Source organism: Phlebotomus argentipes, unplaced genomic scaffold (genome assembly GCF_947086385.1).
Source record: "Phlebotomus argentipes unplaced genomic scaffold, Phlebotomus argentipes genome assembly contig_6, whole genome shotgun sequence".
In the NCBI taxonomy this organism is placed as follows: Eukaryota; Metazoa; Arthropoda; class Insecta; order Diptera; family Psychodidae; genus Phlebotomus; species Phlebotomus argentipes.
In genome coordinates this window covers 3,835,143-3,855,740 of record NW_026776145.1, presented here as the reverse complement: position 1 = coordinate 3,855,740, position 20,598 = coordinate 3,835,143, and the positions used below count along the sequence as shown (strand labels likewise).

At 41.5% G+C, this 20,598-nt stretch overlaps 4 protein-coding genes across 4 annotated transcripts in view; 3 read left to right on the top strand and 1 right to left on the bottom strand.

Moving 5' to 3' along the window:
- LOC132257890 (visual system homeobox 2-like) overlaps nucleotides 1–9,721 on the top strand; it is a 31,418-nt gene extending 21,697 nt beyond the window's left edge. Inside the window, exons 5-7 of the mRNA XM_059754938.1 lie at nucleotides 6,495–6,669; nucleotides 7,582–8,002; nucleotides 8,359–9,721. Coding sequence (XP_059610921.1) covers nucleotides 6,495–6,669; nucleotides 7,582–8,002; nucleotides 8,359–8,632 — 870 coding nt within the window. The 3' untranslated portion in view covers nucleotides 8,633–9,721. The remainder of the gene's footprint in view (nucleotides 1–6,494; nucleotides 6,670–7,581; nucleotides 8,003–8,358) is intronic.
- Nucleotides 9,722–9,805: 84 nt separating this feature from the next.
- On the top strand, nucleotides 9,806–10,607 carry LOC132265346 (protein canopy homolog 4). The gene is made up of 2 exons (XM_059765956.1): nucleotides 9,806–10,063; nucleotides 10,127–10,607. Exons 1-2 carry the CDS (start codon nucleotides 9,882–9,884, stop codon nucleotides 10,575–10,577), a joined length of 633 nt encoding a protein of 210 aa, XP_059621939.1. The 5' UTR covers nucleotides 9,806–9,881; the 3' UTR covers nucleotides 10,578–10,607.
- Nucleotides 10,591–12,041, bottom strand: LOC132265339 (histone deacetylase 8-like). Its single transcript, XM_059765943.1, has 3 exons — nucleotides 11,777–12,041; nucleotides 11,094–11,713; nucleotides 10,591–11,036 (listed from the first exon to the last, which is right to left on the bottom strand). Exons 1-3 carry the CDS (start codon nucleotides 11,852–11,854, stop codon nucleotides 10,616–10,618), a joined length of 1,119 nt encoding a protein of 372 aa, XP_059621926.1. The 5' UTR covers nucleotides 11,855–12,041; the 3' UTR covers nucleotides 10,591–10,615.
- A 2,212-nt stretch (nucleotides 12,042–14,253) lies between these two features.
- On the top strand, nucleotides 14,254–20,294 carry LOC132256559 (tubulin-specific chaperone cofactor E-like protein). The gene is made up of 6 exons (XM_059753056.1): nucleotides 14,254–14,743; nucleotides 16,377–16,581; nucleotides 16,818–17,567; nucleotides 19,284–19,383; nucleotides 19,450–19,766; nucleotides 19,829–20,294. The coding sequence occupies exons 2-6, from the start codon at nucleotides 16,463–16,465 to the stop codon at nucleotides 20,016–20,018; spliced, it is 1,476 nt and encodes a 491-aa protein (XP_059609039.1). The 5' UTR covers nucleotides 14,254–14,743; nucleotides 16,377–16,462; the 3' UTR covers nucleotides 20,019–20,294.
- The last annotated feature ends 304 nt before the right edge of the window (nucleotides 20,295–20,598 follow it).

The following is a 20,598-nucleotide window of genomic DNA, read 5'->3' as shown; positions in this document are numbered from 1 at the left end:
TTTCAACCCACTTGAGGCAATCAATGGGACTGAAGAGATCCAAGGAGTGGAAATTCCTCGAAGTCACCTCTTCATCGTCAGTTCGCCTGTTTCATCATCCACTCGAATTTCCTTGTTGAGCATGCACAACACCGGGAGAAAGTGTCAAAAATTCCCCTTGCAGAAAAGGGTGTCAATTCCCACAAGATACACGCAGTCCTTCGAGTAGAGGTGAAAGGGCAAAAAATACAGAGAACAAATCGGTAACAACTTAACAAGTAGCTGCTACTTCAGTGATTTTCTCACCAAAGAGATACGCATTGGAGATAAAAGGGCACATCTTGAGGGCAAAGAGAGAGAGAACAAGGATTTGATACACTTGGAGGAGGAGGAAGGCTGAGAGACTTGAGAAAAAAAACCACCCAGACCAGAAGATATTCTTCAACGGACAGCACTGAAGCATCCCAAAGTGTTACTCATCACTTTTCTCAAGTGTTCCCTGGAATCACCCAAAGATACACAGTCAAGAAACAACATCCAAACCTTTTGCTGATGCAACCAAATCAGGGGAGATGCGGTGGTAGTGGTGGAGAAAAAAGAGGAATACCGAGTGTTGAAGTTTCTTCAAAAGCATCACAACTCTTGAGAAGAAAATTGAAATGAAAATGAGATTGAAATTCCCTTCATCTTCTTCAATTTCTTTTCTTTTCATCTCACTTTTGTCTCTCTCTCTCTCTCTCCCACCTATATCTTCAATTTGCCTGTTGCAAGTGTCGGAGGTTTATTATCGGAATTCTCAAGAAAACATTTTTAAAACTATTAATTTCCTCTTATGATGATGCTTCTTGACTTGTGACGAACGCCATTTAGCTGCCAGGGTAGGAAGATGAGCGAGAAATAAACCAATAACGAACTTATCTTCTCGCTGAGCAACTTCAAGGGATTAAGTATCAGACAAAGGCATAAAGAAGTTCAATACAATCAAATTTGGTGAATTGAAATCAGGCTCAGTTCCTTCGAAAGCACTGCATTGAGAGAATATTTCTTATATTCCACACTTTTGGGATCATGCGACACTCGTTATTTCACATCGGCGCTGCGTCATAATTTATTTATATCCACTCGATTATTAAATGATAGTATCACGTGGCATTTTATTACTATCAGAAAAACACCATCCACCACAATCATTAATGTATGTGCGACTCAGTGCAAGTCTCGAGGGGTGGATGTGATTAATGGGAATCAAGTGTAATATTGTTGGCGCATTTCGAGAGTATACGAAACAAACACAATTAGATTTGAATTTATTATCGAATTATTAATTTGTAAACGGTCTTCATTAATGTGAGAACGCTAGGGTCAAAAATACATAATTTCATCATTGTAAATTAGATTAAGAATCTAACCCCTGTTTGCGCCACTATGAAACTGCACTTTCTGGGATGCTCAAAAATCCCTCATAGATAAATTTATGACATGTTTCACGGTGAAAGAGCCAAAAATTGCTCTTAACTTGTCGTGGACGAAGGGAGAAAATACATTTCACCAATTATGCAAATCTCATTTTTGTTTGTTCACACACGCAAACTCACGAGCGAAGACGCTCTGGATTTTCCTCGTGGATCCCAGCGGAAAGTGGGTGGAGTGAAAACTCTTGTGGGTAATGTATTGGAATTGATTTGATTATTCTCTCGAATTTACATGACACTAATAAGTACTTTCGCGGAGATTCTCTCTTCGTGCCAAGTCAGAGATGTTTTTCTCTCGAGCGGAGAAAAATATTCAAAAATTTCAACGAGAATTTGATGAATGGATAAGAAGTCTTATTATGGCATTTTCTTAAACATACTTTCAAACTTGCTCCAGTTCATCATAATGTGAAAAAGTCGTGTTTCTCGATCACAAGCCTTTTTTCCGCTACTGAATCTGATGTAATTCCAATACAAATTCTTAACCCGTGACGAAATATGCAGATATGAATTTTTAAGGGAAAAAAAACTAACCTGTACGGTTAGTTTTTGTGTGTATTTGAAAAACTTTTTTTCCTCCACGAGAACAAATTTGTCAAGAGTGGCAAGATTATGAGTAAATACCCGGACAAGAGATTCATGTCTCGGAGCGGGGCAAAAAAGGGAAAACGCTGAGAATATTGTTGTGTCGATGGGCATGTAAAAAGGGGATAAATGGTAAATTAGGATTGAGGAAGATTATCGGCACTCCATGAATATAATGAAGTGGCACGTGTCGAAGCCGGTGGCCAATTATTTTGTGGGTAATATCAAACCCCTTAACTTGCATCCGCTCAGCAATTCGATACAAAATATCTCGCGCAGTATTTTCACACAAGAATTTCCATCCAACCAGTCTTCGCCATAATCTTTTGTGCGAAAAATGAATTGTGTAGGGATGGAAGAATTGAGATCAGCAAAAGTAATCCAATTTGCAACATTCAAGAAATTTCCATGTGAGTGAAGAGAGACAGTGGAAAATGGAAGATACATTAATCTAATAAGAAAACTGAAACCAGCCACCATTCAGTCGGTAGTTCGCCATCTGAGAATGGGCGGTTCGAGGTGGGGCTCAAAAGAGTAATCTTGTAAAGTGACCGTCGTTCAAACTAAGAGATAATATCGTAAATTGAATTGGCGATTTCATTTCTCAGGGCACTTTTCAAATCCTCGCAGACGTTCCATTCCTCTAACGACCCTTTCTTTTCTTCAACTGAAGATGCAACAATCAAGGAGACGAGAGATCTAGAGGAGAATACCAAGTCCCGAGGCAAAAAAATAACACAATTACCAAATTACTGGGAGATAAATCAGAAAGCAAATCCATTCATTTTACATCGCCAAACCACTTCTCTCCACTCATTCCTAATTACAGAACATATCTCTCTGTGAAAATTAATTATTTGTTATTTTAACCCTCCATCGCGCAATGTCGACGAGAAGACTGGAAGGGTGAGAAAAAACATGAAACGACGTCCACAGAACCATAAAGACACCCAAATGGTCGTTTGGTTGAGCAGCGGGTGGTCCAGAAAATTCCCCCATTTTCCTCCTTTTTGCACACTAATAAAATATCCGTGACGTTCTACAAAGCCAAACCCACCCGAGGGAAAACTCTTGGCGCCGCGTGTTTCATTAACCCACACTATGGCATTAAAAAATCTCAACTGGAAAAATACGAAATTGGGATCACGATTTCATGTTGGCAACTGTAAATCCTCAACTCCCTCAAACTCCTCGCGTCGACTTCAAGTGTTAGGGAGACAAAATTACCGATAAAAAGCACAAATCGGAAACGCAGACCCACCAGAAAACTCTTGAACTCGCACTCAATAGACAAATATTAACAACAGTGTAATAGAATAAATAACAAATTACTTCCCTCCGTGCCACGTGCCGTTCACGCCTCTCACGATTTATTGTCTGTCCATGAAGGATTCTTGTTTAATCATTAAAGTTGCAGCTCGAGTTCAGCACTAACCACATCCAGTCGTCCGGGTTGAGCGATTTTTCTTCCAATAAATTAACTCTATCGTCGTGTAAAATGGATTCCTTCTTAACCAGATACAAAATCAATTCATCCTCTTGCAAATGAATCAATTTCGAAAATACCTTTTCACAAAATAATCCATTATATCAAGAAACAAAAAAAAAACCCTCTTAATTTCAGCATTGAAAAGAGTACATAAATTGAAATTTTCCCAAAAGGTCGTCGATTTTAATTAATTCAATATCAAATGAAGTCCATAAATCTTCATTATTTGATTTTATTAAAATAAACCAGACAGACACAGAGAGGAATTTAAAGTGGCAGTCAAAGGGTTGATCCATCCCGGAGGAAATCCCATAAAGGAATTCCAGAGGGGTTGGAAATCCTCGCAATTTGTACTTAAAGTCAAATTATCCCTTCACCAAAAGCCTGTTGACGCATTTATTGACAAACAATTTTGGATCCCTCTTTTTCACGGGCAGCGCATTATGCAAAATACCATCTTACTCACGTGCATGGAACTCTCGTTCACCTAACTTTTCCCACTTTTCCTCTCTACTTCGGTCTGTATTTTCTGAGACCACATTATGTTGGTGAGTGGGTAAAAGAGGATCAGAGAGGAGACCAAAGATGAAAAAAAGAACTCCAGAAAATACCCGAAAATTGGGTGGATTCAGTTACCTGGAATACTTGACATCCTTCCTCACAGATTTGACTCTTTCAGCTCATGCAAGGACTTCGAGGGTGGGTTTTTTCCTTCTTTTGTGAAGGAAATAGTGAAAAAGTGCCACACATTTTTTTGCCTTTGAGGGAAAGAATGTGCAAATGCTGGGTTTACCTCAAGGAAAAAAAAACATGCGGTTTCCTTCAGGGTGTCGTTGGGGATCTCAAAATCCCTGCAACATCCTTCTATCCAATTACACTAAGTGAACAAGCGATTGAGATAACTCGAGTGGTAACAATTGAGGTATGCTCCTTATGTCGTGTACAGGACAAGAAAAAATCCCTGGGTTCAGCAGTCTTTTTAGGAGATTTTGCAGGGTAATCTTGCGAAATTATAAATCGCACTTTTATTTATACATTCTATGAACATTTTGCACGCACCATTTGAGGAGGGGTGCAAAAGAAAACCATCAATTAACCATTTTTCGGTGCCATCAAATGTATGGCGATGGAAAGAAGATACAGCGAGGGAGAGTAAAAAAGGGAGATGATGCTTCACTAAATGAAATTGAATTAGTGAAGCAAGGGAGGGGAATTGCTCAATAGGGTGAAATTTTTGCAATTCACACGCATCCTTAGTTCAAAATTACCATTAAGATTATGTTATAAATTCCGCCATGAAAAAGAACCACGAAGAACTCTTCCTGTTGAGTGAAATTGTGCGATTATCCGTACAGCACTCGCAGAGGATAATTAACCAGACGTTGTGCCACGTGGTAAAGTCGTCCTGGCTCCCGATTCTCGCGCGAGGGACACCATCAGGCAGTTAATTTTCACCAATAACGTATTCCCTACAGTCAGATAGTGACAGATGATCAAGTTTCATCCCGCCGATGGGATTTCACTCTATTTGCACGCACTTTGTCGTGGTGTGATGAGCAAATACATGGAGAGAATCAATTTTTGTGAATTTCACATCCCACGAGATTTCACCACAATGCAATAGGGGGATGAAGATGATTGTTGGTAATGTTTAGCCTTAATTGATTGTTTGTTCACAATTTGATGCTATTTAATCCCAGTTCTGCCACACTCACACAAACCCTGATACACAAATATCCATAATGTATCCAATATATGCTTCACCAGAAGGCGCAGTGTTTCACAATTTGCAGAACTTATTTGACTTTCGGACCAAGAAACGGGGAAAAAAGTCAATTTCTTCGCGAGGAGAATTGAGAGATGGCAGAGAAACACCCACATGGCGCAAAACTTGAGACAAGGAGCATCTTCAATATTCCAATTAGGAAACTTTTCACTGAATTAATCATCTCAATTCCCCGCCAACATCTTCAAACTCTCACCCTACTTCCCGAATCACGAGTTGTCGTCCGGAAGACGAGACAGTGAAGATTCTATTAAGTAGAGATGATGAGTGAGAAAATCATTAGGAGAAGTCGAGACAAAGGAATTTGAATCAAAGAAAGAGAGATTTGCATTTCAATGGGATTATCCGTGAGTTTAACACCGTCCAATTTTTTTCTTGCACTCTCAGCACACGTAATCACATTTATGTTAATTTCCTGACAATTTCTTCTGATGTGAGATTTCTAATTTTCTCCCCCGTCATTTTCTCACCCGCGGAAAGCGTCAGTTCTCTTTGGCTTCTTTCCCAAGTGAGACGCGTACAAAACGGGATTTTGAGACGTCAATTAAAATATATGAAAAGTCGGGCAATTGCAATTAACAAATTCACGGCCTTTGAATTTGGTCTATAACATCTAATTGCGGATGTGAAAGGCGCTATTTCACATTTCCTGCCCGCACACCAAGAAATATAAGATATATCTAATAAAGATTTGCATAGAAATTCTACCAAGCAGAGCGACGAAACTACCTCAACGCCTGGCTTATGAAGCACGAATCCACTGAATCATCTAATAAAGCCGCATGATTGTCAATAACATTCATCTCCACAAGCAGAAATATTAGCAATTAAGTGAATTTCAACTTAATCGGTGACTTTCATCCCTCAAAAATTCCCTTCGGCTTATAGGGAGCTGACATACTCGCAAGTGCTCGTGAACAATGGCACGAGGATGAACAAGTGAGTGAGAAGAATGGAATGTTAATACGATTAGGAATTGAAGAAAATGACCTGCTTATTAATTTTCCAAGCCCCGAGGGGTTAAATTTAATAGACACTTTCGCAGGATATAAAATAAAATGGAGATTCCTTTTCCATCCCCATTCCTATGCTCAATTATAATCCCCTTTTTTCCCATTCGCCGCTCCCCTCACTTTCAGTGCAAAATTATTCAATTAATCCCCAATATGGCCTTTCCTTGCAGGTTTGGTTCCAGAATCGCCGGGCCAAGTGGCGCAAGACGGAGAAATGTTGGGGACGCAGCACAATTATGGCCGAATACGGACTTTATGGTGCAATGGTAAGACATTCATTGCCTCTGCCGGAGACAATTCTCAAATCGGCCAAAGAAAATGAATGTGTCGCACCATGGCTTCTAGGTATGGAGGAAAAATGTAAATGAACTTTTTACTCTGATTATCTTTTCTCTTACTTTTATCACTTTATCACGATTAACACAAAGTCTCATATTTTGACGAAGAGAGTAAAATTGCCTTTTGGACGCCTCAAATCGCACGATCTTATCACCAACAAACAATGCCTTATACAGCTTAATTGATTATGTAACGTTCTCAATGTTTTTTTCATTTCTGTTTATTTTATTTTTCGAATTGATTTGTTTCAGCACTTTTTTAACAAATTACATCTAAATGTCGCCTCATTTGAATGGAAACAATAGTTTGTAATATCAAATGCACTCATATTTTTGTGACACAAAACTAGAGACTATTCTTGTTGAAAAATATGTTACAAACAAGAAATTTTTATGAAATATGAGTATGCATTTGAACACTTTCTGACTTCCTTCCTTCTGTATTTCCTCTTTTTGTTTCTTCTACATTTCTGCAACAAGACTGTCAGGATATACTAATGCTTCCTACGAGGCAATTTTACGCAAAGTAATATAACTGATAAATCAGAAATAAATCGTTCAATTGAGGAGTTCAAAGTACTCTCAAAATCATAAAATAGCGCACTGAATAGTGTTAAAAGTTCACAGTGAATTACATAGTCACGTTGAGGGTGGAATTGCCCATCAATTGAGGGTTGACACGATGAGTTGGGGAAATTATTGGTTTAATTTTCAGCCAACTCAACACAATGCCTATTTGAAATGTTATTGACTTATTTATTGCCACTGGGCAATATCTCACCTCGCTCACCCTGACCAAGGGTTGCGAGCGAGGCGTTTATTAGTTGGCATCTCACACCCTGGCACGGTCAGTGGGATATTCACCCTCCGCGTGACGAATGACCAGTCGATGATGGTGATGATTATTATAATCTTGCAGGCATGCACCGAAAATCCCTGGAGGCAGCCGAGGCACTGAAAAATGACGAGAGCGGCGCCAGTGATCGCGAGGACGCAGCCTCCAAGGCTAGTGATGCCAGCGGAACCACGTCCAGCAACAAAGTCCCTCTGCCGCCAACCTCTTCAGCGCCCACAGTGGGAACGCCAGCGGCCGGAGACGGAAAGTCTCATATTCAAGTTAGTCAGCCGCACACGCCCCAGCCTAGCAATGGGAGCGGCGAGACTTCGGGAAATGGAGGCAGTGCTCAAGGCCCTCCCGAGGCCCCACAACTCACTCCGCCGGCCCTTCCGCCAGGAACCACAAGCATCGCCACGACTCATCCTCATCTCGCCGCGCTGGACAGGAAAGCTCTGGCCTTGCCCGGATACCATCCACCCGACACAGACCCTGAAGCCTTCAGGTGGGTTGACTTCAGAGACCCCATTTCAATGATACGGTGATTCAAAACACTTTGAAGTTGTACTAAGGGACGGTGTGGATAGATTTGCAGCATCGCTTGGCCCTTTCATCACGATACTCTATTGCTTTTAGTTAGTTTCACTAAATTCTACTCAGTTAAATTCATTACTTTCCATGCATGTGTCTCGAAATTCCTACTTTTTCCAGAGGATATTTTCCAGTCCAGTCGTTGTGAAAGGGTTAAATTGAAGCCAACTGCGATGAAAATCTAAAGACACTCTCCCATCAATTTAACAAGACTAACATTGGTCATTTTGTTAAAGAAGTCAACTAACCAGCATCTCTATCATTGGACAGAAACAACTCAATAGCATGTCTGCGGGCGAAAGCACAGGAGCATCAAGCAAGACTCCTCAACAGTGGCCTCCTCCTGCAAGTGCGTTCTCTGGCTGGTCTGCAGAGTCCCACAAGCAGTTCCCCTCAATCCTGCGACAGCAATGCAAACAACCTTGGTCACCATTCGCCCCCAGAGGGCCTCTTGGTTGAGCGAAAGTACCACCCGCCGGCCGTGTCACCCCTGCGGCCGGCCAACGAGCCCCCAACTGCAGCCAGTCCCAACATGACCTTCTGACACTAGGATTCCGACGTTGCTGCCGACGGGACGCCTTCCTGTGATCTCACTCACAACCATCAGCGAATTTGCTAACCACGAATCATCCCGAGACTTCCCGCTTTCCCTCCACTTTCATTTGCACCCTCTCCCAGTGACCAACCCAAGGAAATCAACTCAAACGAGAAAAGCAACAGAACAACGATGTATAAGAGAAAAATTTTAAGAATCCGGCAAGAGAGATTTATCGGAAAAGTCAAGAAAACCTACGTAAAAGCATCGAATATCGTACAAAGAAGATGTTGAGAAATCTCACAAGGAATGAAATGATGAAAAACTCAAAGAATTGCAAACGAAAAGATCCTGAGCCATTGACAATATTCTCAGAATAGTAGAAGCAGACATCACAAGTTTTTAACTTTCAAAGAATTCCTATGACAAACCCTTCATTTGCCACTCTGCCACTTTATCTTAATATAGTTTTACTGTAAAATCGTAGGTGAAAAGAATATAATTCTTGAAAAAAAAGGAAGGAAAAGTAGAGAAGCGGAAATCTATTCCACAATAAATGTAAATAATGATGTATGATATGTGCAATAATTCATAAGAACTTGTGTAATTCATTCTCAAAGTGCATAATTGTAAGGTGAAGCAACAGAAAATCCTAATGTATTCAAAGAAGGAAAAACCTATATATACATACATATATACAATTAGAGAATTATAAGAGCATAAACGAAGATATTTCAGGTTTAATTTCACTGTAAATGTACTTTAAATGATTGTAATAAGTAGTTTAGATGTTAAGTCACACAAAATAATTACAATGTAATTAAATAGTCTAAATGGTAAGAGCAGAGTTTTAAGGAGTCACACCTAAAGATATATTGTCAATTTTCAATTGAATTTACATGCTCTGAAAGAGGATGAAAGAAGAAACATTCGCGGAGCTAGAAAAACTACTGAGTTATAATTTTATGAAATGTATTGAAAGTGTCAAGAAGAATAAACTTTCACGAGGATGGCTATAAGAAACTCAACACTATATTAAATATGTCTGTAAATTTTCGGCAAGAAAAGATGAAAATACAATTAAAGAAAATAAAAAAAAGTCCAAATTAAAAATAAATCACGATTTTAACTTTTCTCCCTCATCGTAGGCTTGCAGAATTGATGGAAAATAATCCAATCTTCCTCCTAACATCAGCGCCATCAGCGGTGAATAGTGTGAGTTGTCAGTGTAGACAATATTTTCACATAACCTCACACAATGAGGATGTTTTTCCGGTGCTGTTTTCTCGTTTTTCTCCTGCTGGAACTCACCCAGGCGGGTCCAGAGGAGAAGGAAGGCGTTAAGTACGCGGACAAATGTGAAGCTTGCAAGATTTTAGCCACAGAACTGCAGGGACGTCTGACGGAAACAGGAAAATCTCATGACGTCATAGAGATTGGGTGAGTCCGGGAGTGTCTGGGCAACTTATCAGTGCAACCACGTCACTCATGTATCCTCTCTAGATACTCCGTGGATGACGTAAAGCCAAAGAAGAGAACGTCGTACAGGAGAAGCGAACTGCGCCTTCTGGAATCTCTGGAGAATGTCTGCGAGAGAATCTTGGAGTACAACATTCACAAAGAGCGAGAGGACAGCACGAGATTTGCCAAGGGAATGTCGCAGACCTTCAAGACACTCCATGGACTTGTAGACAAAGGCGTGAAGGTGGACTTGGGCATTCCCCTCGAGCTGTGGGACAAGCCATCGGCAGAGATAACCAATCTCAAGACACAGTGCGAGAGTCTTCTTGAGGAGTACGAGGGCGTAATCGAGTCCTGGTACTTCAAGCATCAGGACAATGTGCCATTGATGCAGTATCTCTGTGAGGAGCGAGCCCTGGTGGGACAGAATCACAAATGCCTCTATGAGGTCCGTCAGCAGAAGGGCGACACTGGTGAAAAGGACGAATTGTGATCCGAAGTAGAGTAAATTGACTGATCTTATCTACAATATTAATCTTTCTTATCTGCGTTCACACCATATGCCAGCAGATTTTTCTCAATTGCTCTATAAATTGTTTCTAGCTCAGCATCGGTGTTGCTATCCGGGAGATTCTTAGGCTCAATTGAGAGTTCAAATCCTGGGCCGTAGGAATTGAAGTAATCATGCTCGGGAATGTCGTCATTTAACTCACCAGCATCACAGATAGTTGCGGTAAGGAGAGCAAAGTGACGAGCAGCATTGGGCAGATTATAACCGCCCCCGCCGACAAATAAGCAGGGAATATTCCAAGATTTTACCTCGTTCAGACACTCAATCATGTCTCTCGGTGTCAGATTGGCGCCTCCCAAAGGGTCTCCGGTTAAGATATCAGCACCACACTGGACAACACAAGCGCTGGGATCGAACTGTTCCTTTATCAATTTGGTAGTTCTGAGAACAATTAATTCAATTAGAGAAATTTCATTCTTGAATTCTCAAATTTCTTACCTAAAAAATGATTCCCTGAAGCGTTTTCCGGAGATATTTCTTTTGTATGGGAAGTTAGCGGAGTAACCTTTCCCCGGTCCAAAGCCACACTCATTCACTCCTCCGCTTCCTGGGAAAAATCCCACCTCGTGGAGGTGAAATGAGAGGCAAAAGACACGTTTCGTGCATGAAAAGGCATTTTCCACTCCGTCTCCGTGATGAACATCCAGATCAAGATACAGAATCCGGGGAAAGTGTGACACCAGTCTTTGAATGCCCACCACAATATCGTTCACGTAGCAAAATCCATCCGCCCGGTCACTCTGGGCATGATGCCAGCCTCCTGACCAATTTATCGCGAATCTGGAACCGGAGATCAGAGATTCGGCAGCAGAAATAGTCCCTCCGGCAATCACCTCAGCGAATTTGTAAACTCCTGAGAATTTCGGGCAATCATAGCTAAGACCAAAATCTTCATCTTCCTCAGTCTCTTCCTCGTCTCCATCACAGTGCTCCAGGTGCTTAAGATAATTCCCGGAGTGACAGAGAAGGAGCTCCTCGTGAGACGCTCTCCGTGGTCTCACAACAGTCACCTTGTGCAGCAATCCGTATGCCTCGATGAGCCCATAAATCATTGATGCCTGCAGAAAAATCTTATTAGGAATGAAGTAATTAAGAGACTCGGAAGGAAATTCCTTACTCACCCGGCCAAGGAGATTGGGAATTTTGTCGCATTCCTCGAGCAACTTCTCGCTGTGAATTAGAGCAACAGTTGGCGCCATTTTCCGCTGTCAACTATACAGTCGCCCGTATAGTCTACCTTCCGGCGAGTGGTGGAGTTGATCAAAATTTTCAGTTAACTCTTTTCCGCACATTTTTTACCAAATTCTCAGCGAGTGAAATCCCCTTTTTATCAGCGAAAAGTATCATTCTTTCTCATCGTGCAACAGACAAGTGCAAACATTAAGAGTGTGGTGGAGATTTCAATGGTGAGTCATGCAGACAAATCCCCAAATATCGTCACAATCTCACTCTTGAGTGGTTTTATTACTGGTTCGCGTTTCTCAAAATACTCTTATTTTGCGTGCCTCTATTGTATGTGAAATGCTATGCACGAAAATGATCACTACAAGGTTAGCCACCACTCAAAACGCCGAGAAAGTCAAGTTTCCCTATTTGGGCAGCGAAATTCACTGGAGTCTGGGGACGCGCGATTAAAGGAGGAAACTTGCCTCACGGAACTCACTTCTACATTGCCAATAACAAAGAACTCTTTCAGATGCAGTGTAACCCATTTTCCTGCATACAAAGGGAGAGTGAAGGCGAGAAAAGCTCTTCAGAATGGCGAGTTCTCTATCAGAGTCACTATTTCTCGCGATCTGATTGTCTGGGAGCGTTGCGAAAGGCATCGACAAGGGCTTCCAAGTGGGTCACTAGCGTGAACCTCTAAAAATAGTTCCACTAGATCTAAATATCCCATTTGTTGTGAGTGACCAAAGCACATTGGATAAATGTAGGTCGGAATTAGAACATTTCTCAAGTGCTTTCCCACACTTTTGGCACTGAAAACGGGGCCCAAAAAGTGCGGAAGGATAAAAAGGGAGGGAAAATTCATGCAATTAGCAGATTTAGGAGAAACCGCGCTCCTGAATCGGCTTTCGGGGGATTCCTAGTGATCCTCGGCAGTGATTGAATTAACTGCCAAATTATAACGAAAAGATGAAAATATTTAGCTGTTGCGCAATACTTGAGCTGTGGCAAATTGAAGCTACATTGTAGAGGAATTAATTGGTCGCTTCGTGAGTTCCATGGTGCTGAGAAGGAAATGGTATGCTGAAAAACGACATGAAACACAGATAAATATTTCTCTGGTGCTCCTTCTCACATCATTTCCATCGAATTTGTTACGATATTTCTCTGCTGAGGGATTAAATAATACCTAAACAGATTAAAGCAGCGATTAGAGTGGCGTTTGTGGTATTTCTCAAGATTTTCCCTTTTGCGGGAGTGTCGCATGGCGTACTTCTCTCGCTGCCATTGCGGCTTTTTTCCAAGATGTTTGCCCTCCTTTGTCAATAAATCACATCCAATGATCTTCAACTCGACAAGATCACGGAAATCTTGAAGACATTTTCATAATTTGCTGACTGAAAGCAGCGATTTTGATAAAAAGACGCCTCTCGTCACACTATTCCAGCTTGCGAAACTTGTCACGAATGTGTGTGAGTGAGAAATGGCGCGAGTGGGGGAAACATATGATTCTGAAAATCGTGTAGTTTAGAAAGAAAAACAACCACATGGAATTCAGCTGTTTAGTAGGCTGTGAATAGCAATTACGAGGTTTTCATCGTCACCTCGCACGAAGAGCGCTAAAAAACACCACAAAATCTGCTCGTCAAAATAAATAGTGTGTGTTTGTTTTATTTCCCTCTCACTCGCACTCACGTTAGCGTCTCACTCTGGCGCACGGGCGTCGTCATATTTTCCATACACGCGAAAATCTCTTTGTTACACACACTCTAAACCCTTCAAGTGCGGCGTGAGTGTGTCAAATATGATTCTCTTACCATGGAATTTTATTGAAGAAGCAATCATGGATAAAACTGAGGCGCAAATGCGGAAATTGAGGCAAAAAGAATCCTCGCAGAAGACTTCATTGTCCACTTCTTTATGTCCGATGTTACCTAGAAAATATTTAATGTCGCGAAGAAGGCTTAACTCACTGGATTGTACCTTTTAGTGGCTATAGTTGAATAATGTGAATTTCCATGTCTGCTTGTAGCATTCACAGATATTGTAATTGTGCACAAAAGAGTTCAGAGTTTTCAGAGTATTTCAGCCAAGATTAACAGACAAATTGAGGCATTTTGAATAAAGTCATTTGTATGCTAAATTATAGTGATTTTCCAGCGTTCATCAACATGCATGACAATCATGATAACCCAGCAGATTTCCTCCAAGGTTCCAAGTTGGATGTGCTTTTCTACGCTGATGGTCATTCTGAGAATCCCGCGCAACTATCAATCATCTTGGTTGCAACTTTGGTGCTGTTTTATTGAAAATTCCATGGGCACCATTTCGCCTCACACACACGCGCACGCTCCCCTTTCGAGGCATCGCGCAGCAAGGATTGGAGTGGGGAGACACGTAATTGGCACTTTTCACCTCCAACTTTAGTCTCTCGGTGACTCTCAGAGGTGAAACTTGCACTGCAAGCGAGTTCAGTTTCCATTTGTTTCTTTTTCTCCTCACTTCCTGCCAACCACTTTGTGCCCTCTTTTTGCGTGGGAATTTCCCGAGCAGACAACCGAACGGAAACAGGGTGATTTGTTAGGGGGGAGTTTCTAATTTGTACGCTTTCTTCGCAGTGTATGATCCATCGCGAGTGCAAAACCCTTCAATTGTTGCACCTATTCTGGGATTATTTGATGGATTTGTGAAGTAGGGAAAACAATGAGCAGTGATTGTTCTCTGGTGCATCAGCTGCCGTAGAATTGGATGCAGTTTTGAATGGAATTGCTGAGTGATTCCTAATGTGAAATTTGTGCGATTGAGGAGAAAACTTCAATGTGTGGATTGTGCTTAGGAGTCGCGCCAGTGAGAAACACACATAAAAGACAATCTTGCTGCCTATCTGACACTGGATGGTTCTTGTGTGAGAGAGAAATCAGGTAATAGGTGGTCTGGAGGCGTGCAACAATACCTTCACGGGCCAGAGTTGGGGTGAAAAGGGGTGGAAATCGTGAGAATGTGTCTTAGATTTAGGGGTCTTTCACCTCAAGTCGTGCAAACGTTCTGTCTTGTCTTTGGCGCTGAGGCAAGAGAGCGACTTTAGAATCGATTTTGTGTTCTTCCTGCGAGACTTTCGTGGGTGTTGTTTTTCTCTGGGCGTTTCGAGGGGATACAAAAAGACGTAACTCTAAAATTGCGCCTCATTTCTGGACAGAGTGATGAAAAACAGACACATCCAGCTTGCGCTTCCCCCAACAAAGAAACTGATCAGCTGGTGGGTGACACTCTGGCAGTCGCATCAGGCGCGCCATAACGTGAGATAAGCATCGCGATAGAACACAAATGGAGAAACGTCGTAAAAAGTCAAATAATTTATTTACTATTTCACATTTGAAATGCGAAAAAGAATGCCTGCAAAGTGTGTGGAGAAAAAGTGCGCGCTCTCATCGAATGTGAAGGACAATGTTGGCGCGCGCTTCACACTCACGCAAATTGCATAATTTGCGGCTAATTTGATATTCTCCACCATCAGGCAATATGCTCGCTCTATTGACCCACAATTTGCTACACATTAAATAATAATTAATTGAACAGTCCGTTTAACAATGAAAAGTGAAATCTGCATCGAATCCCTATTTGTCAATGAGTGTCCAAAATCAATAAGTCCACACGCACTGTGCCTTTTTCCCCAAAGTGAAAATGTCACGCTTGGATGGTGGAAAAGGGCGCGCTTTCAGTGGAGAGAAATTGGTCGATGATTGAGGCCTTAAATTCAATCATTTTCTGCGACATATTGAATAACAGACACACGATTTTTAGAGTGAAGAAAGGGAAAAACCCATATGTTACATAAATCCACCTTCTAAAGCGCCAATTTTATCTCCGCCACAGTCTTTCTAAGCTCATGCCTTGGAAGAAGCAAAATTTCATGTTCTCTCTCTAGTGTGGTGAGTGGTTTTATTGGCAAAGAGCCATGGAAAACGCACAATTTACATTGTTGTTTCTATATACAGTTGGCAATATTGTAATTTTGCAACACAGAAATTTCAATAAAAGGCGAAAATGCTCAGTAAAAATCCAAAAAGAGACTGAGGCAAATCGGCAAATCCGCGATGGTGGCAAATATGGCACTGCGAGACACTTGCAGTTTGTTTGAAAATCTGTCGCGCCAAAATCAATCACTCATTGATATGATTTTGGACTCTTCAACAACACACATATGAGTCATTCTGATCGTCGGCGCACTCTTGTTTATCGAAGCGGATCGACTGTTTTATATATATGATACAGAGAAAAAACACAGCTGTTGAGGGAAAAATAGCCAATAATTGACAATAAAAGAGCTTGTAAAATAAGCCTTTGTCATCAAAAAAAAAAGCTCAATTGAAGTGTAATTACACAATTTTGTACCAAGTTGAAGTCGTGGTCAGACAGAGATCGCAAGATTTAATAAAAAAGTGAAGGGGAAACATATAAATATTAATATTAATTTCATTGTTTCCCACTGGCGTCAGTTTTAGCAAAGTCTCACAGTGTAGTTTGAACATGCCTTCTTTTCCCTCCTAATTTCAGAGCTACTCTGTGACCCAAAGTTGAACTGAGAAAGAGGAGAAACTAGGAAGCGACGTGGAGTAATTTTCTATTCATCTTGGAGAAATATGCCGTCCCTCGTGGAAGCCTTGGAGCAGAAGTATGGTCTGGCAAATTTGGAGATCCAGAGCCATCAAGATGAGTCCCTTGTGTCGATTTTTGTGCCAAAACTGCCGCCAAGAATGAGGTAGGTTGATGATAATGGAGAATCTAATTACTTCTTCTGATAGCATTATCTGGGTAGCGCATTATTATTGCTGTTGCCTGTGGTTTGGTAACAACAGCTTGGAAACAAATTGGTTTTTCCTGTAATCCATATCGATTTCAGTGCCTTTTGGAACTTTTGTAACTAATATGAAATGAATATTAGAGTAATTTTGTATGGTATGTCATAATTAACATTCTCTCTTGGTTTCTTTTCAGCGTGCCAGAACTTCTAGTCCTCAATGACTGCAACATCGACAAGGCTGGTGAGTCTGAGGACTTGCGTAAAAAGTGCAGCAGCGTGAAAGAGCTGGATTTGGCTCAGAACAAGCTGGAAAAGTGGAGTGAAGTGTTTGGTATCCTGACCAATATGCCGCGAGTGGAGTTTGTGAATCTGAGCCTTAATCGTCTGGCGGGTCCTGTGGCGCCGCCCAGTGAATTCTCCATGACTCGACTGAGGAGTCTCGTGCTCAACAACACCCGCCTTGACTGGGAGAATGTGGAGTCCCTGCTGAGCCTGCTGCCCATGCTGGAGGAGCTGCACTTGAGTCTCAACGACTACAAGCAGGTGCTCATTGACACGATCGAGGACGACTTCAGTGGGCCTCTGGAGGGCGTTCAGCTCAATGATGACGAGGATGAGGCCACGGAGGAGGACGAGATGGCCAACCAAGTGTGCACGTGTGGTGCGAAGAGTAAAACAGATCCGCCATTGGCGGGCGCATCGCGGACTGACTCCGTGTGTTCCATGTACAGGAAGACAAGCGCCCACGAGGGCGTCCGGAAGCTCCACTTCACGGGAAATCCAGTCACGGAGTGGCTGGAGATTTGCCGCCTTGGCCGAGTGTTTCCCAATTTGGAGTCTCTCGTGCTCGCCGACTGTCCCATCAAGTCCTTGGAGAGCAGCAACACTGCCACCAGTGCCGCGAGTGATGACAACAACTGTGATTCGCCTCACGCGCATTTCCAGTAAGTTTCCGCCAAATGGACAGACCTGAGATTTATTGCCAGCCCCTCGTGAACACGCAATACTCTTTCCCAAGTAGCCTTGAGAGCTCCCAGAGAGAAAGATTAATGAACTGCCCTCTTATCTTGGATATTCCATCTCACTTTATTGGTCGAACATTCTTTTTTCTCTATGTCTAAATCTTTAACGATATTAGTGGTGTAATTTCGAGAAAAAAGGTATGACTCAATGAAGCCGGTTTAAATTTACAAAAAAAAGCCTCATCAAGTATCGATACTGGATGACGCTGATGACTTTTCATAACGATAGAGCTCGTGACTTCCTAAAAAAGACGTCTTTTACAAAGTGTTCCATAGGAAATGCATAATTAACGCTGATGGAGTCAATGAATTTTCCATGTTAGGAAATATGCTTTGTCACTATAACAAAAGGTTTTCATGAATTACCATAAAAGAAAATGTTTTGTTGTATGAGGAAGGATTTGGATTGATGTTTTTAACACGATTTTGAATTAATGGGCAAATATCAGAAATGATGTGGAAAATCGTCTTAAATCAATAGGCCTTCAATGATTAATTTCAACACTTTGGCACAGAGGAAGTTCAATTTCCCGATGTTCGATGCATCGAACTAATTATAGATTTTCTTTGATGGGCTTTTCGGAGTGAGAACCTTCACAGTTTTTCCCACATCAAAATCAAATTCATCATCTCTGTGTGATTATTATATTTTGCCCCGGTTCTGAAATGGAATTCAAATGAGGTCTCATGCAATTTTGCCCACGCGAGCCACGCTTTCAAGAACAAGAGTTGAGCAAGTTTGTAATTCTTTCTCGCTTCATTGATTAATTTGCATTGGATTTTGTTCTTGTCTTTGTTCTCAATGCATTATTAATTGACTTCTTGATGCATTTCTGACTCATCTTCGCCATCGTCTTTTTGTGTGCCTTCTTTGTCTCTTCGTCAAGAGATGTTGGAAGAAAAGTTGGTCAGAAGCACTTTTGCTCCATACAAATTGCGAATTTCACACACACGAGAGACTTGGACTGAAAGTGAAAATTTTCCGTTGGGAAATAACACAATAATTTCATTGACGAATTACGCAAAAATTTATGCTTCTTTTTGCTCTGTTTTCTTCGCGGTGTAATAAAGTCACAGAGGGGCAAAGGAGCGTATTAGTACATGGAAAGAAGAGTATTTTTTATGCACTTTTAAGCGTTTGGATTAATGTTCCTCAGTCACTTTTCGAGGTTGAAGAAGTACAATGTATTTACACAAGTTGCTCTTCTCGCAAATGTAATGATTTAACAGTGAGTGAAAGATTTATGGCGAATGGAAAAACCGAACAAAACATTGATGATTAGAAATAAGAATGGAAATGTTGTTGTTTTTTTTAATACATGTATTTTAAAGATTAATTATACCTTAATAAGAAAGTTCAATCTTCATTAAAGCGTATAGTGTGCGCCTAAAACCAAAATATTTCATAATTTTTTTTTCTATTTAATTTATTTCTGTGAATATGTACTGTTTTCTGGCTTATCGGTTGAATATTATTCATTAAATGTGAAGTATTTCTGTACTACAAAACATTAAAAGTCAACATTGTAAGTCAGTAGCTGGAATTTGAATCATTGCATTAAATTTGCACAAAGTGCGATTTTTCGTATCTATGAATTTAAATTGATTTCAAGTGAAATTTCTATTCTTCCGTTGCAGGAGTCTTACATTTCTCAATTTGAGCAATTCGGATATCCAAACATGGAACGATATTGACCGATTGGCGTTGTTCCCGAAGCTCAAGAATCTGCGAGTTCAGGTAGATGAAATTCAATGGAAAAATCTTGATCAACATTCTAATGCTTTCCCTTTCCTTTCCTTCCAGAATTGGCCACTCTGGGACAAGTGCGATTCGACAGAGCATGAACGAAGGCAGCTACTGATCGCTCGCCTGCCGCAGGTCCAGACGCTCAACGGAGGCGGAGTGGTTGGCGCTGAGGAGCGTGAGGATGCCGAGAGAGCCTTCATTCGCTACTACATGGACAAGCCGGAGAGCGATCGTCCCGAGAGATATGCGGAATTGATCTCAGTTCACGGAAAGTTGGATCCTCTTGTTAACATTGACTTAAGACCGGAGAAGAGAGTGAAAGTCACGTTCACGTACGGCGATACGAGCGAAATAAGGAGCGTCGATGTCTATAGGTTGTGCTTAATGATATCTCATCAAAATCGTGTCGATTTTACAAATTTGTTTGGTTTTGCAGGACTGTGTTCGACCTCAAGACGCGCCTGGAGCGCTTGGCTGGCATTCCGGCGGCCAAGATGCGTCTGTACTACGTGGATCAGGAGTTGCGGGACTTGCAGGGCCCCGAAGAGATGAAGTATCCTCACAAGCAGCTCTACAGCTACAATATCCGCTCGGGGGATGAAATCATCATCGATCGGAAGCACTAGAGGGCGTTATTGTGTGTGAGGCACGAGTGATTTTTGGGACTTGACTCTCACTTCCTCAGTTTTAACAAAATAAATCGTCAAAATGTGATAATTTGTGCGTACTTTTGTATCTCGGTGGTGGGTTGATTATATCAAGTGGACAGAAGCGCACAGAAGGCGGAAATGAGGAGTGTGAAATGTCTTAACTTAAAAACGATCTTATTTAATGTCAAAACTGTAAAACAACACTAATTAGTTAGATTAGAGAGTATAGGATTTGCAAAAGGAATATTGCAATGAGAGAGAGAAAGAGAGTAATAAAGTGGATTTAGAAAAACGCTGTGATGCTTTGAGTTCCATCCTGTGCGGGTGTTTCAGATCCACGAGTGCCTTTGGCGGAATTGCGAGGCGAGAGAGGACAAAAGGACGACTGTATGAAGTGACTTGTGGACGAGACAGGAAAGTAATTGGGTCACATTCTCTTGAAAACTCTCACCAGTGGAGGCATTTTTCGCCAATAAAGTCACTCTGTCGCACAGAAGCTTCCGAGGTAATTGAATTCCTCGTGGAAGTGCCTGCAAGTCGTGTGATGTGGTGCGAG